At 38.5% G+C, this 14,381-nt stretch overlaps 3 protein-coding genes across 5 annotated transcripts in view; 1 reads left to right on the top strand and 2 right to left on the bottom strand.

Moving 5' to 3' along the window:
• Positions 1 to 4,827, bottom strand: part of LOC117567334 (semaphorin-2A) — a 59,527-nt gene extending 54,700 nt beyond the window's left edge. For 2 of the 3 annotated variants that reach the window (XR_004572052.2, XM_052004357.1), the window contains exon 1: positions 4,498 to 4,827. The gene's annotated coding sequence lies outside the window, so the exon portion shown is untranslated. The remainder of the gene's footprint in view (positions 1 to 4,497) is intronic. The other variant, XM_034247253.2, reaches the window with a different exon arrangement.
• Positions 4,828 to 6,684: 1,857 nt separating this feature from the next.
• LOC117569276 (uncharacterized) lies at positions 6,685 to 7,914 on the top strand. The gene has a single exon (XM_052003553.1). It carries the CDS (start codon positions 6,685 to 6,687, stop codon positions 7,912 to 7,914), a length of 1,230 nt encoding a protein of 409 aa, XP_051859513.1.
• A 5,157-nt stretch (positions 7,915 to 13,071) lies between these two features.
• On the bottom strand, positions 13,072 to 14,136 carry LOC117569023 (uncharacterized). Its single transcript, XM_034250012.2, has 4 exons — positions 13,989 to 14,136; positions 13,850 to 13,923; positions 13,645 to 13,792; positions 13,072 to 13,588 (listed from the first exon to the last, which is right to left on the bottom strand). The coding sequence occupies exons 1-4, from the start codon at positions 14,101 to 14,103 to the stop codon at positions 13,449 to 13,451; spliced, it is 477 nt and encodes a 158-aa protein (XP_034105903.1). The 5' UTR covers positions 14,104 to 14,136; the 3' UTR covers positions 13,072 to 13,448.
• Between the last annotated feature and the right edge of the window lie 245 nt (positions 14,137 to 14,381).

Raw genomic sequence — 14,381 nt, 5'->3', positions numbered from 1 at the left:
AGCCGTTCATAAAAATTAACAACGGCGACGACACGGCAGCAAAAGAGTGCGAAAAAAGCATAAGCCAAAAACTGGCAGACGTTGACAGACGGAAAACTAAAACAGAAACAGAAACACAAATGGCAACAGAAATAGAAACTGAAATAGAAATAGAAACAGAAACAAACACACAAAAATACAAAAAAACGAAGAGAAGAGAATACCCACTCGGACTATTCTGTGTTGTCTGAACTGAATGAACTGACTTTTGTATGAATGAAAATCGGAAAATTCGTAGCAAATAACGCTTGAAAAAAAAAACAAAACAAGACAACACAAAACGGCAGCAAATGTGGCCGCAAAATGGAGGCTAAACAAAGCTCAAAGCCATGGAAATGGAAATGGACTCTCACAGTGTGCAGGTTATTTGGACTTGGACGATTGACCGCAGCAGAAGTGCATGTCGCTGAGAGTGTGTGCGAGTGTGTGTGTGTGTGTGCGTGCAGTGAAATAAAAACGCAACAAAGCGCAATCATCATTATCGTTAAAAGAGGCGCTTACAAAACTAGACAAATTGCCACTTTAGAGGCCAGAGGCAAAAGCCAAAGGCAGCCAAGAGCCAGCAAAGAGCAGCAAACGGAAGTTGGCGGCCTTTGGGCAACGTCGCGTATGAGCAACGGGCGAGGCGTCTATAATGACCTCTGGGCAAATGTGGCAACACACACACACACACACATGCACACACAGAGAGTGAAAGACACTCATACCAATAGCTGTACGCTTAAAACCAAAATGGCGCACATTAGAGACCGCAGAGACGCACAAGAGTATGCTAGAAAAGTGTGCGATGTGGCAACAGCCGAGCAACAAAAGCAACAAGCTCATAATCAACTCTCCCTCTGTGTATATGTGTGAGTGTGCTGATAGTCGTTGGATGCCACAAGAGGCGAGCAAAAAGAAATATAATAAAATAACAGAGATTTCAACATGGAAAGTCAGCAAGTTCAAGGCAGAAGCTTGGGACAGTTGGGGTCATAAAAAGCATAGGCCAGCACTTTTAGGCTTAATTATAGACACGCACAATGTACACACACACACATAGAAACACACACACACTCACTCATACAGTCGAAGGCAGCCCAAATGAGCGATTATGTGTCGAGCTTTGCCAGCGAATTCTCTTGTTCTGTTCTGTTTTTTTGCTTTGCTTTGCGTTGCGTTGCGTTGTTTTCATTGTCGGGTTGCTGGTCAATTTGCTGGCATCTAAACACTTTACGAAGAGCATTCATTAATAGCCTTGATGTTGTTGGCCAGCTGCTCATGCAATGGCGACAGCAATTATAGTTACAATTAAAAAACCATTAAGCGTAATTTCGTTTCTTGTTTTTTTTTTAGGCTTTTGCTATTTTGTTCATTACTGGCAGCAAACAGCAAAAAACAGGACACGGCTTTTCCGGCAAACGCAATGAAAACATTAACTCGAGCATTCAAATTGCGTTCGATAAGCTCAACTGGGGTACAAGTTTAATTTGAATGATTTAACTAGCGCATATTTAATGCCTCGAACAATTGTCAAAAAAACAAATAAAAATAAACTCAACTCCAATGCACTTTGCTGCAAAGCAGAGCAAATATAACTTTAAGCACTTTACTACAATTCAAAGTTGTTACAATTGAAGACATTTATTGTTGATTCACTTGAATCAAATATGCGCGACAACAATAAAGTAATTGCTTCATTCGTTTAATGATCAGAAAATGTCTTGCTTCGCCGGCCAATAATTGAATGTGAAATTATTATTATAAGTGGCGCTGTGAAGCAATTTAGTGGCAATCTTCGAATAGCATGACGAGGGGAGTTTCAATAATAAAAGTACAGTATAAAAACTAGACTGCGTGTACCTTAAAATAAAGTAAAAGTGGAGTATAAAAAACTGAACTGCGTGTAGCTTAAAATACGAAAATGAATAATTAAATAAGTCTCTCATTAATTTGTAATTCTAACTAGTAGATAATGTATTTAAATAGAACACAACTATAAATAGTTTGTTGAAAAGTAAAAATGGAATTTAAAATAGTTGACTGTGAGTATCTTACAATTTATAATTAATAAATACATAAATGAGACTACTATACATTATTTTCTACATGCAATCAGAATATAATGAATTGAACTAGAAAACATAAAATTAAATTAAGTGTCCGTATAAACAAAGTAGATTTGAAATACAATAATTGATTAAGAAACCTTTTGATATCATCAAGTTAATTGATATAAATATTAAATAAATCCAAAACGTTTGATATGAATAAATCTTAAATTCGAAAATAAATGTTTACATAAATAACTATATCAATTTAAAGTTCCAATAATTTATTTAAATAAAAAGAAATTGTAATTAATATTGATTAGAATGAAAGTAGCTATAATATGTACATATATTCAAATGTATTATGAAATCTAATAAATAAATAATAATAACCAGATATAAAATGACTAAAAAGCCTGTGTTGCTTATTAAACTACTAAATATAAATAATAAATAAATCCCAAAGTGTTTACATAAATAAAATACAATTTATTATAATATGCAATAAAATTAAAAAATACAGAAATTAAAAAAAAAAAAATAATAAAATAAAAATAATACAAAATAAGTCATAAGTTAACAAAAAAGTGTTATTTCTGTTGAACCAGCAATTAACATGTAAAAAGACATTTGTAGCATTAGATTTGAATCTGTAATCAATGTTAACCATATTCTGAAATCTAATTGTAATTACTCTTTGTTACTTTTGGAACTACCCTCAAATAAGCAATAATACATACAGAGAACTGTCTATTTTTTGTGTGGCACGTTTTTGTGGGGACTGAGAAACTATCTGATTATGTATGCAAATAACTTTGTCCTATTATCGCACAATTACAGGCACAACAACAACAATTTGGTAACATTCGAGTGAACTTTTTGTTTCTCTTGCACTCCGCTCTCGCATTGTGTTGTTGGTATGTGTTGCCTACAATTGACATGCGATGGCCAAAATGTTCGTACAAAGCCGTTGATTGGCAGCTGTCGCATATGTAAAAAGTGCGGCAGCAACGCGGCGTCAATTTGCCCGCACCTGAGCCAGTGAGATCCTAAGCCCAAAAACTCAAACTAGCTTGCAGGACATGCTGGCTGGCTGGCTGGATCGTTGGATGGTTGGCTGGCTAAATGGCTGGCAGGCCGGGTGTCAAAGGAGCTTAAATGCTTTGAGGAGCATGCCGCACGATACACGTTTCACATATTTTTTTTGTTCGTGTCTTCATTTCTTTTGGCCGCACTGCAGTTTTTTATGCGAATTTGCAGGCGTTCAATCCATTTCTTTTTTCTCGGTTTTCTGGAGAAAGAGTCGCGCTTTTACTGCCGCATATTTTCTTTTCATAATGACCAAAAACAGACGACGCAGTTTCTGCAGAGCCAGAAATGCTTTTGAAGTTCTTTGTCGCTGCTTTGCCGCCGCTCAACAGCTGCGGGAATGGAAATGGAGACACACAGAGAGAGCGGAGAGAGGAATGGGGAGACCAAGGGCAGCAGCAAACATGCAATGCGATGAGTTGCCTCGCGATTTTTTTTTTTTTTTTTTTTTTTTTTTTGTCTGCCTTGCATTTTGACCGTTTTCTCGCTGGCTCGTTTTCTGGTTATTGTTGCTTCTGCTGCTGCTGCTGCTGGGTTTGAGCCACGTTCCGCGGTACCCAGGTGCAGTAGCTGCAGATTCTGCAGTTTTTATTGTGCAATTTTTTTTGTTGTCTTTTGGGCACTTTTTTATGTGTGCATTCTGGCCAAAACAAAAGCAATGCTGCGAGCTTGGCTTGCTAAGTGGCTATAACAATTTGGGTTTATGCATATACAATTTATGTTTTGCATTTCCTTAGCTGGCAAAGTTTTCACAATCTCACGCTCAGTGCAGCATTTGGCGTTCGTCCACAGCTCAGCTAATTTTATGCTCTAATAGCAATTGGCATTTATGTGCAATTAGCATGAGAATTGCGAAGAATGATGGCCATAATAAACAGGCAAGAGATGTAGAAAGATAGAGGAGGAGAAGGACAGAAGAGAGTGCAAAGAACTGGTCATCTGAAGGGGCGCAGCAACGAGCATAATGCAAACGACTTGACCAGCAAGACATAAAAACAAGCTTCGCAGAAGGCAGTTCACTCTGTTCACTGTTCACTGCTGTTGGCTAAAATGCAAACAGGTAACAACCGAACCGAACACACACACACTCAGAAGTCAGAATTGAGAACTGACGCTGCAAGTTGCAAGTTTGCCAGATGCCAGTTGCCAGTCATTGAATGCATATATGAAAACAACAAGGGACACTTGATGTTGCCCAAACGAATTTCAGGTTGTAGCACATTAAAATGCAACCTCACACACACACATACACACATACACATACATAGATATATTCGTTGTGTATTCACATGATGCTGTATTGAGATTGCTATATACATAAATATATTTGTATATTCACCTTATATGCGTCACTGGAATGCACAATTCACAATTTGTTGTTGTTCGTTGTTTGTCAGCTAATCAACTTGACACTTGGCTAAAACACACACACACATAGACACAACACAAAATACACACACACAGTGACAATTAGTTTAAGGCTAATTATTCATGTACTTCGAGCACATACAATATGCATAGATATATATCAATTATTCATATACATTTGTGTGCCTTTAATTCATTTATTCACTTCGATACGAGTTGAATTCTGGTTTTTGCGAGTCGTTGCACAGTTCTTCAATGCGCGCCACATGCAACTGGGTACCGTTCAAAACGCGTTTGTAGCACAAACTGAAACAGTTTCTTGTTTCTGTCGCCAATTCTCGTCGCCATCGTCAGAGCTTCGCGTTTCGTTCACTCGTTCTCCAAATGCTCTTTTCTCATTGCAGTCTCCCGCTTCGTCAGCATTCGCGAAACTTTTGGCATCGTCGGCGCCACGCTGAGAAAAACCTGTTTTTTTTTATGTTGCTTCGCTCAATCTCCTTTTCATACTCGCAGCTGGCAACACTGCTGCGAGACTTCTTACTGGGTACACTATTGCCGGCATTTGGTTTAACATTTGTTTACGTTGCACAGCGCAGGCGTCAACTCCAGCCAGCTGTTAACCCAACTCACAACTCTGTTAACGGCAGCCAGAATGCTGATGCATCTGTAATCCGATGTATGTAGATTCAGTCGACTGACAACTGCAGATAATTTGCTGTTTGGCCAATCACATTTTGTGTAACCACCAGCTAACCTTGAATTGCCATCACAGCCATCGTTTTTTTTTTTTTTCTTTTTAGTTACATTTGAAAATCTTGCCTCTCTTCTTTGCACACTTTATGCTTACACCGAGCATACTCTCGGTTTCAGTTTCGCTAACCAAAAGCACATAAATCTCACAAACAGCACATAAATCCTTTGCCGAAAAACCATGCACTGTCAGTTGTCTACAGCAAGACGCAGCAGTTGGGAAATGGAAAATTAGAAAACAAAAAGCCGCACAGCTCCAGCTGTAATTGTACAAGCTGAAGAAGACGAGTGGCTAAGACAACATATTTTTAAAAAGTGATCAAAAGGCATACGGGTAGGTGAAGCTTAATTAAACTACATTTTGAATAAAGTAATTCTCATGAAATTTTAGTAGTTCATATAAGAAATATTGTAGGCCAACTAAGCTTCATTTCTTCATCAGAAAAAGTGAAGAATAATATTAAGAAACTATTTAGAAATTATGCAAATGAAATAATCAGAAAAGTGAATGAAATAATCCAAATTCAAATTTAGAAAATATTCAAGAAATACTTTTCTTTTTTTTTGCACTATATTAATTTGGTACATTTTAAGAATAACCTCAATTTTTTTTAATTTAAAATCTGTATCGAGTATCTCACAAAATACTCCACTGTAACTTTCTTACTTGTTTTTTTTTTATGTAATTTAAATTAAATTTTGGGCACAAAAAGTAATTCAATGCAATCAAAGCCAGACGCATTAATTTGTGTCAAATTAGAAGCAACTCAATCGTTTTTGTAGATGTGATTAAAAGACACGTGACTCATTGAACTAGTATTGATAATTCATAATTATTATTCAAATCGAAGTTCATGATCATTGTTAATCTTCTAAGTATATAGGTTTAATTTTAAAGCTCGACTTTGAGATACTCTCTACTACACGTTCACAACGAAAACAAAAAAGTGCGGTATTATCATTTCGATGTACAAAATTTGTTTACCGAAAAACTCCTGAAATATACCGAAATATTTGGTATATAGATCTAACAAGACGTGCCAAAAAAGAAATAGCTCAATCTCATATTATCTTTGAGATCTACAACAAAACGGAGTGACAAACAAACGATCATATCTGTATAGCCTCAGCTGATGACTTTGTAGTCTGAAATTTTGCTTTCTGTATGTTAAATACATCTCCCGTTGACACAAAATTATACGTAGTACGTAAATGAAATTTATTTGTTTTTGTTGTTGTTTTTATTATTACAATTAATGTCAAAAATTCAACAATGCAAGAACGTAAATATAAAAATAATCAAACGGTTTTTTGACCCACCCGACATTCCGAAAATATAGCTGATAACGCTTTAAAAAAATTAGATTAACACGAGGCATTCTGAGCAGAGACAACAGTTTAAATCGCGATGGCATCCAATGTAGTTGTGCTGCTGCTTCTCGGACTAACACTAAAAGGAGGGGAGACCTCTTCGATCGATTCAAACGACAGTGAAGTGCTTGGAATAAGAAAAGATCAAATTGTATGTCCCTCAAACACAACAGCTGGCAGTCCTCGTAACCTGGCGGGCATTATTCGTTTCATTGTCAAGGATGATGTGGAGCGTTATAAGTTAGTGCTAAATATGGCAAGAAATCAACGCACTTCGACGATTAAAAATGAGATAGTTGAAGCAATATCGATGGACTTCGAGACGTATGTTACCGATCCCATCAAGATTCTAGATTTCTGTAATGCAATCACGTATATGGACGATATTTCACAAGAGAAGTTCTATCAGGCCCTCGTGAATCGCAGCGCAAGGATTCTCGTAGATTTAATTCTAGCCAACAATTCCTGTACCGAATCGCCGATTGATTCTGAATTGCCGAATAACTTGCATCTAATCCCAATTAAATATCTGGAAAAAATTCTGGAGGCTGTGTTTGACATTGTACTTTCCTCCGAATCCCCACTCAAAGTCGCTGACTGCCTTTACAATATCACCGATAGTTTTGAGCAAGGGACAATAGCCAACTTGCTTTTGCTAAATCGCGCTGAAGTGAAGACCAATTCGAGTGAGCATGCTGGATTGCTGGCTAATCTTCAGAAGTTTTTGAATCTTAAAAATTTCAAATATGTAGATGTCTATTGGCGTCGCAGAGTGTACAGATTGTTCCCGCATCACATTGATTGGCTTTCTACCACCAGTAATGTGTGCATACGGCATGCAAACAATAAAAGAGATAACCTTGTTCACTGTTATGAGGGCGATACACGAACTATGTGCACCAGTGAATACCCATGCCCAAATCGCAGTATATACTACCATGTGTTCAAAAAAAGAAGTGTGATCGCTATAGGATATAAACACATTCATGGATCTATTGCTATGAACGCCACCAAAGAAAAAGGAACAAGAAGACCAAATGTATCCAAGAACTTATTCAGAAGCAAAGAAATTTTCTTTTGGCATGTGGTACCAGTGCTGAACGGTTTGGCACTATACGATAGTGAGACATCCGAATCGGTGCTTTGCGGCGGCGATCCAGCACAATGGGTTGACAACAAACATTTTGCATACACGCGGCGTGCAGAGGATTTTGATGCTCATCGCGAAGAATGCACCTGGTACTTTGAAGATTGCAACTATGAATAATTGATTAGAAATAAAGTGTTTCTGCCATAAATTAAATCATACTAATGGACCATTTTAATTAAATTGTTGATTTTGGGGGATCATTTGCTTACATGACTACTGCGGTTTATTGACAATGATGATGTGATCTTTCACATATACCCAAAATATCTGGAAGACGTCGAATTGAAGGAACTTCTACACTCTTGCGCAGCATGCAATTAAATATTGGTATGCATTTGCTAAATCTTAGCGACTTAATCCCCTCATTGCCTTATTTTGCTTTTATTGGAAAAGGGTTGAGAGTATCTCACAGTCGAGCAAACTCTTATTAATTTCACTTATTTGTATATGTAATTTACAATTAAATTCAAGGCACAAATACCTGAAGCATTGATTTTGTGTCAAATTACTTCAACGATATACAAAATACTGCCTTTGGTATATTTTTAGTATGTTGCGGTATTTTGTTTGGTATTTTGCTTTTATTCAAAATGGGTAGCGGGTATCTCACAGTCGAGCACACTCAAATTAATTTCACTTATTTTTATATGTGAATTCCAATTAAATTCTACTTTATCGCACTTCATCGATATACCAAAATTAGACCCTTGGTATATTATTTATATTTTTGTGGTCTATTATGTAGTATATTTTAAAATCATTTCCGCACTGCTTTGCTTTTATTCAAAATGGGTAGCGGGTATCTCACAGTCAAATTAAATGCCCCTATTTTTATATGTAATTTACACTTCAATTTTAGGGCACAAATGCCTGAGCATTGATTTATGTCGAACTTCATTATCGTAGTTAATCGGTATATCTTTGGTATATTGTTTATATTTTTGTGGTATATTTTAAAATCATTTCCGTACTGCTTTACTTTTATTCAAAATGGGTAGCGGGTATCTCACAGTCGAGTGTGCCTATTTGTTTAGAAAATAAATCCAATTACTGAGAGGTTTAATCAGTTTTAAAATTGTTTATGTAAATAAGCATGAATTCAAGTACATAGGCGAAATTTATTTGATGACATGATTAAGCAGAGCTTGGTGCTTTGTGAAACGGAAATGAATTCGTGATAAATCAAAGGCAACCCGTTCTAATGAGCAACAAATTGAGGAAATCGAAATAGAAAACGTGCAGCATTTGAATGTGTGTGCGTGTGTAAGTGTGTGTGTGGTTGCATGAATATTGAAAAGGCAATGCAGAGCAATGGCTGATTAATTTGTGGGCAAGTCGAGTGATTGGCCATAAAAAGGAAATCATTAGGCATTAAGACATGTGCATAATTTATGCGCAAATTAATAATGGCACGTAGCCAATCATTTGAATGCCATTTAATTAATTTTGCCACGAGCCTCCCTCACACACACAGAGAAAGAAACACAGACAGATAGACACCTACTGTGATGGTAAGTTCTCGGACAAGTTCAATTACATATGGCTGGGAATCAAACTGAAACTATTTAGAATGCTCGGCCAAGTTAATGACAAGACATAAGCCATCGAGTGGGTAACCATGACGAAAATACTCGAGCTCAGCTTGCAAGAGAGATACAGATACATCAATGAAATCAAATAAATATCGTCGTTTGAGCCAGGTGAGATGGCTGCCTCAGCAGCAGCAGTAGCAGCCGCCAAGTTGCACGCATATAAATAACCAATGATGCGGCATTTATCTGGCTCTGAAGCTGAAGCTGACTTCGAAGCAGCATCCCCACAATCAGTCTCAGCTTACTGGCAGCAGCAGCAGCTAAACGAGCCATTGAAACTGAAGACGTCCATTGTTGGCCTCGACCGTTTGCTGTGTCTCTGCTCTGCTCTGCTCGGTATCCTTGGGGCTAAAAGGGATAAACGTTTAGCATGGCCTGCACGATTTTTATGTAAGGCACGTGTTGTTGTTGCTCCAACTGATGCCTGGTCATAGAGAATGGGAATTCGCATTCGCTTTCGCCCACAAATTTCTGCTGTCCATGTCCGTGTGACTGTTTCGCGTCATTTGCTCTGGATCCCAGTGGTAATTTTGTGGGCCGAACCGTACCGCCTTCGACTGTAACGCAACACCCAAAAAAAAAAAAAAAAAAAACGGACTTGGCAAATGCTCAATGGACAGTCGAATTTCGTTTCGTTTTATTTGACGAAAACGTTTCTCTGTCTGCTGCTGTTGCCTTTGAGACTTTGTGACTTGCACTGTTCAGTGTCTAAAGTTGTCAAAACAATACGACAGCATCAGACAACACACAATATACAGCGAGAAAAATGATGGGATGAGTAGACAACTCGACAAGCTAACCAGCAGCTATCACCTGGCAGCAGACCAACTCAGTTGTAGCAGCAACGGTCCAACCCACTTGAGCACAGCACACAATGGATTATTGTTGTTGTTGTTGTTGTTGTGTGTAGTAACCTTGTCAAAACAGAATATCGCTTACCAAGTCGTTTGGCAATTTTTCTCAATTTTCACATGGCGCATCGAAAGGCTGCGAAATTGCATCTCCAAGTGCTGCAACTTGATGTTTCGGGCATCCAATTCTGAAGTGCACGTCCAGGCACAGGCGACACAAAGGGGAGCAAACAGAAAGAGAGCGCACAAAATCTAGCTTGATTTCCGCTGCCAACCGGAGGCAAGAAGCAACAACAAATAAGCGGCAGAAATAGTGCTGCTCTGGTGTGGTCTGCGCTGGTGTTGCACGATTGCTCTTTGGTGATTTGGGAGCTTGGGGCGGGGAAGCAAGTTCTCTAGCTTCTGCTTATGCTTCAGCTTCAACTTGGACGTGCACAGAAACAAAGCACAAATTGTTGTATGTAATTGTGCGTTACTCATACACATCAACACGCGCCACACACACACACTCACCAACACACACTCACAGGCACAGAGCTCACCTGCTGCTGCGTGCGGCGAATTCCATTGCATACTTGCCGGCGCTCGTTGGCTGTGCAAATAAAAAGTGATATACGCGCGACACTGAATGAATATTAATCGCCTTTTTTGCCTTGGCATCTGGCCATGGCCAAAAACCCAGCAGCAGCCACCTTAATGCCATCAGCTTGGCGCCAGCTTTGGCCCAGCTGGTTGGCTGATTTGCCCAGCTTAAATGATTTCCGCCGCAGCTTCTCTCCTATCATTGCGTTCTGTGTGTGTGTATGTGTGTGTGTGTGCTTAGGTGGGCGTAGAAATAAGTATGTGTGATTTGTTGAATTTGACAAAATTTATTAGTTTCAGCTCTGCCTATTGTTTATCGACGACGACGACGACGAGCTTCTTTTTTTCCAGTTTGTTTTTTTGCTCGTTTTCGCCGTCATTTCAAATAATACTCAACGTTTTATTGAATTTCATTTCATTTGTATGCCATTTTGTGTAAATTGCTTTTAGTGCCCTCTATCCCTCCACCCTCATTTTTAAAGGCTCTTAAACTCTCAACACTTTTTTATGTACCTTCCGCCCGACCGTTGTTAATTCCTGGCACAAAAGAAAAGGTGATGGTCATAAAATGCGTCGAGTGTCGCAGTTGTCGCGACCCTTTCGAAGCACAGCAGCAGCAGAAACAGCAGAAAAAAAATATATATAAAGCAACACTCATTGAAAACAAAACATGTATTACTTATTACGGCTTGTCAAAAGGGTTAACAACACGCCTTTGCCTCCTCCTCCGCCTCCAGTTTTTTCGGTGGCAAGTAGTTCGCACCTTTGTGGGGCTTCAACACAAATTTTCGGCAATTCAATTTGGTTTTTTATTTCGTTCCACGCTTTGGTATTTTTTTAATGAATTTCTGTATCGAATTTCAGTTGTCGCCTTCGGTTGCGGCCAATGTCCTCACAGCAGTTGACTGAAAGTGGACACAAACTTTCGAGTTTGGCAGACAGGTTTGCATCAAATTTATAGTTAATTTTCAATTCAGCTGAACAAGCTTACACGTTTCAATGAATGGATTTTGTTTTCACATCTAGCATACCTAAACACACAAACGCACTCAGGTAACAGCGATGTGTCAAAGGCAAACTTTGCAGACAACAAAAGCTCAGCGTCGACAACCCGACAACAGTGGCAGCCATCTAGAAAAGGGGCAAAAAATGTGTTCTTAGCTCCCTTTTCAATAATATCCAGCATGCGCCTCTGCTGGAGTTGGATCTAAAAACGCAAATAAAAATTCAAAACGAAACTAATCTGCAAGTGAACCCGATGAGCTCAACACACACACAGAACGAAAGAGAGAGGGAGAGACAGATACGAATACGAGTATACAAAAGCAATTTGTTTGTGGTGCTCACTATTGTTGCATTATTATTGTTTTCTGGCTGCGTCTGGCTGGTGAAGAGCACAAAAAAAAAGCAACTGTGGAGCTGATGGAGACAGTTGCAGAAGCAACACACAGCACATGTTTGCCGCCTTGTCGGGCCGCATTTGCCACTTTATACTAACTCGTTTTTCCCGCTTTTTTCCACTTTTCAATGCGTGCATGCAAGTGTGTGTTGGTGTGTGTGTGTGTGTGGCCTGTCCTTGCGGTGTATTTAACCTGTCTGCTCGTTGGATTACGAGCCACCCACCCACAGACAAAGCGGCGGACAGACGGGAGACATTCAAACAAACAACACACACAGTATGTATCTATTCATATGCCACTTTGGTGCACAAGCTTGTGTGAATGTGTGTTTGTGTTTGTTTGTTGGGTAATGCAATACGCATGCATCGAGCGGCAAATACCCCGCAAACGCGTGCCTGCCACAGCCAGAGAGCAACCGCTGACACCAACACCAGCCTGACGCATATGGCTGCAGTTCTTTAGCAGACATTTTAACGCTTATTTTAGTTTGGGCTACGCTTTTGGTTACACACTCTCACACACTAGCACACACTCTCACTCACACATTCACGCACTCACACAGACAACCGCAATGTTCACACTAATTTGCACAAGCGGCGTCAACGCGTCGACGCGACGTCTCTTTGCGTGTTCTTTTCCAGCTCAATTGCATTTCACACTTTGCTGCTGGCATTGAAGCTCTTCCCCCTTTTGCAACGAAGCTTGGCTGTCAAGCGTCAATGCAAGTAGCGTAGAGTGCTCCCCTCTTCTTTCCGGCACCTTTCCACAACTTTCGGTTTTGATTACTGCATTACTTGTCAATGCTTTAATGCGTTTTAAATTAACTGTTATGCAAAATAAAGTAGTACATTATTGTATATGCTTTAATATTGGTATTATGATTATCATTCTTGGAATATTTTGAATCCTATGAAGACATACATTCGTAGATTTAACAGATTTAAAAATAAAAAGTCAATGTAATATATTGATATATGAAAAACATATTCTTAGATTCTCATGCATTAGCTTAAATTTTTAGTCTATAACTGAATTTGCAGTCAGGAATTATATTTTATTTACGGGTAATTCTCTGACGAAAAACGGTCCATAAGACTCTATTTTCATTATTATCATTATTAGTTTCGCACTGGACATTTTTTTTTATATAGCTACTTCTTGCCATACTTTATATCGTTTAAAAAACACTTAGAATCGCAATTATATCAGATATTGAGATATTTTAATTATAGAAGAGAACTTTCTTGTTTTTTTGTTAGATGGTTTTCGATTCTCTTAAAAGCTGGTACCTCTTTCCCGGGACATGCAACGCGTTGCATATCCTGAAAGTCTGTCAAGACAGCGTATATAAAATACAACCAGCAACCTAAGCAATAATTTTGATATAAGTTGACAGAATTTCACCGATACTCTGTAGCTTACCTGCTATCAAATAGAGCCACAAAATTGCAACCAGGGAGCCTTTCGTATCACTCCGCAGATGAAACCAATAGAACAAGCTTTTGTAGATCATTGTATAAGTAAAGAGAGCTGCTACCATCAACCAGGGCAAGAATAACCACCGATTAGACTAAAAGTAAATTATGCAAACTAACAAAGTTTAGTTGAAACTTTATGTTTTGCTTACGTTTCTGGAACCGATGAAAAGTGTGATACTCGAAAATATCTGCAGAAGACAGATATGATTGATGATTAGTTGATCTGTAATACATATATAATGACGATTAGGTAATTCACAAGATTTCCGATACAATCTCAACAGTCACCCTCTTTGTGCGAACGGGAAAGACCTTCGACGAATATAATGACAGCCATTGATAGTATTATAGATATGACCGCAATAGCGCTTCGCGCATTTTTACTTATCCATTCGTAAAACATTCTTCCGTTAAAGTCCCAACCGAATGCGAGCAACTCACTTTGAGAACTGATTAATATTTCCAGTTTAGACCCCAGCTGGGGCAACTGAATCATTTTAAGCATTGATAAGTTTTGAATGTTGCAATATCTTCGAGCATTTACTGTCTTCTAAATAGCGATATCGGCATTTCCAACCTCGAAGGTACATATTAGAATGTGTCATACGTTCACAGTTTTCCTGTTTTTTTGTATTTATATTACATTTTATATGAACGTATTTATCATATCGTATCGTACAA

This window comes from Drosophila albomicans, chromosome 3 (assembly GCF_009650485.2).
Source record: "Drosophila albomicans strain 15112-1751.03 chromosome 3, ASM965048v2, whole genome shotgun sequence".
Classification (NCBI taxonomy): Eukaryota; Metazoa; Arthropoda; class Insecta; order Diptera; family Drosophilidae; genus Drosophila; species Drosophila albomicans.
Note: the sequence above shows the minus strand (reverse complement) of the source record. Positions and strands in the feature narration are given on the sequence as shown.

Coding starts and splice junctions, on each gene's coding strand:
- LOC117569276 (XM_052003553.1), top strand. CDS start 6,685: ATGGCATCCAATGTAGTTGTGCTGCTGCTTCTCGGACTAACACTAAAA.
- LOC117569023 (XM_034250012.2), bottom strand. CDS start 14,103: ATGTTTTACGAATGGATAAGTAAAAATGCGCGAAGCGCTATTGCGGTC. Junction 13,793..13,849: donor TTTTCATCGGTTCCAGAAAC/GTAAGCAAAACA, acceptor ATTTACTTTTAG/TCTAATCGGTGGTTATTCTT. Junction 13,589..13,644: donor GTGGCTCTATTTGATAGCAG/GTAAGCTACAGA, acceptor ATTATTGCTTAG/GTTGCTGGTTGTATTTTATA.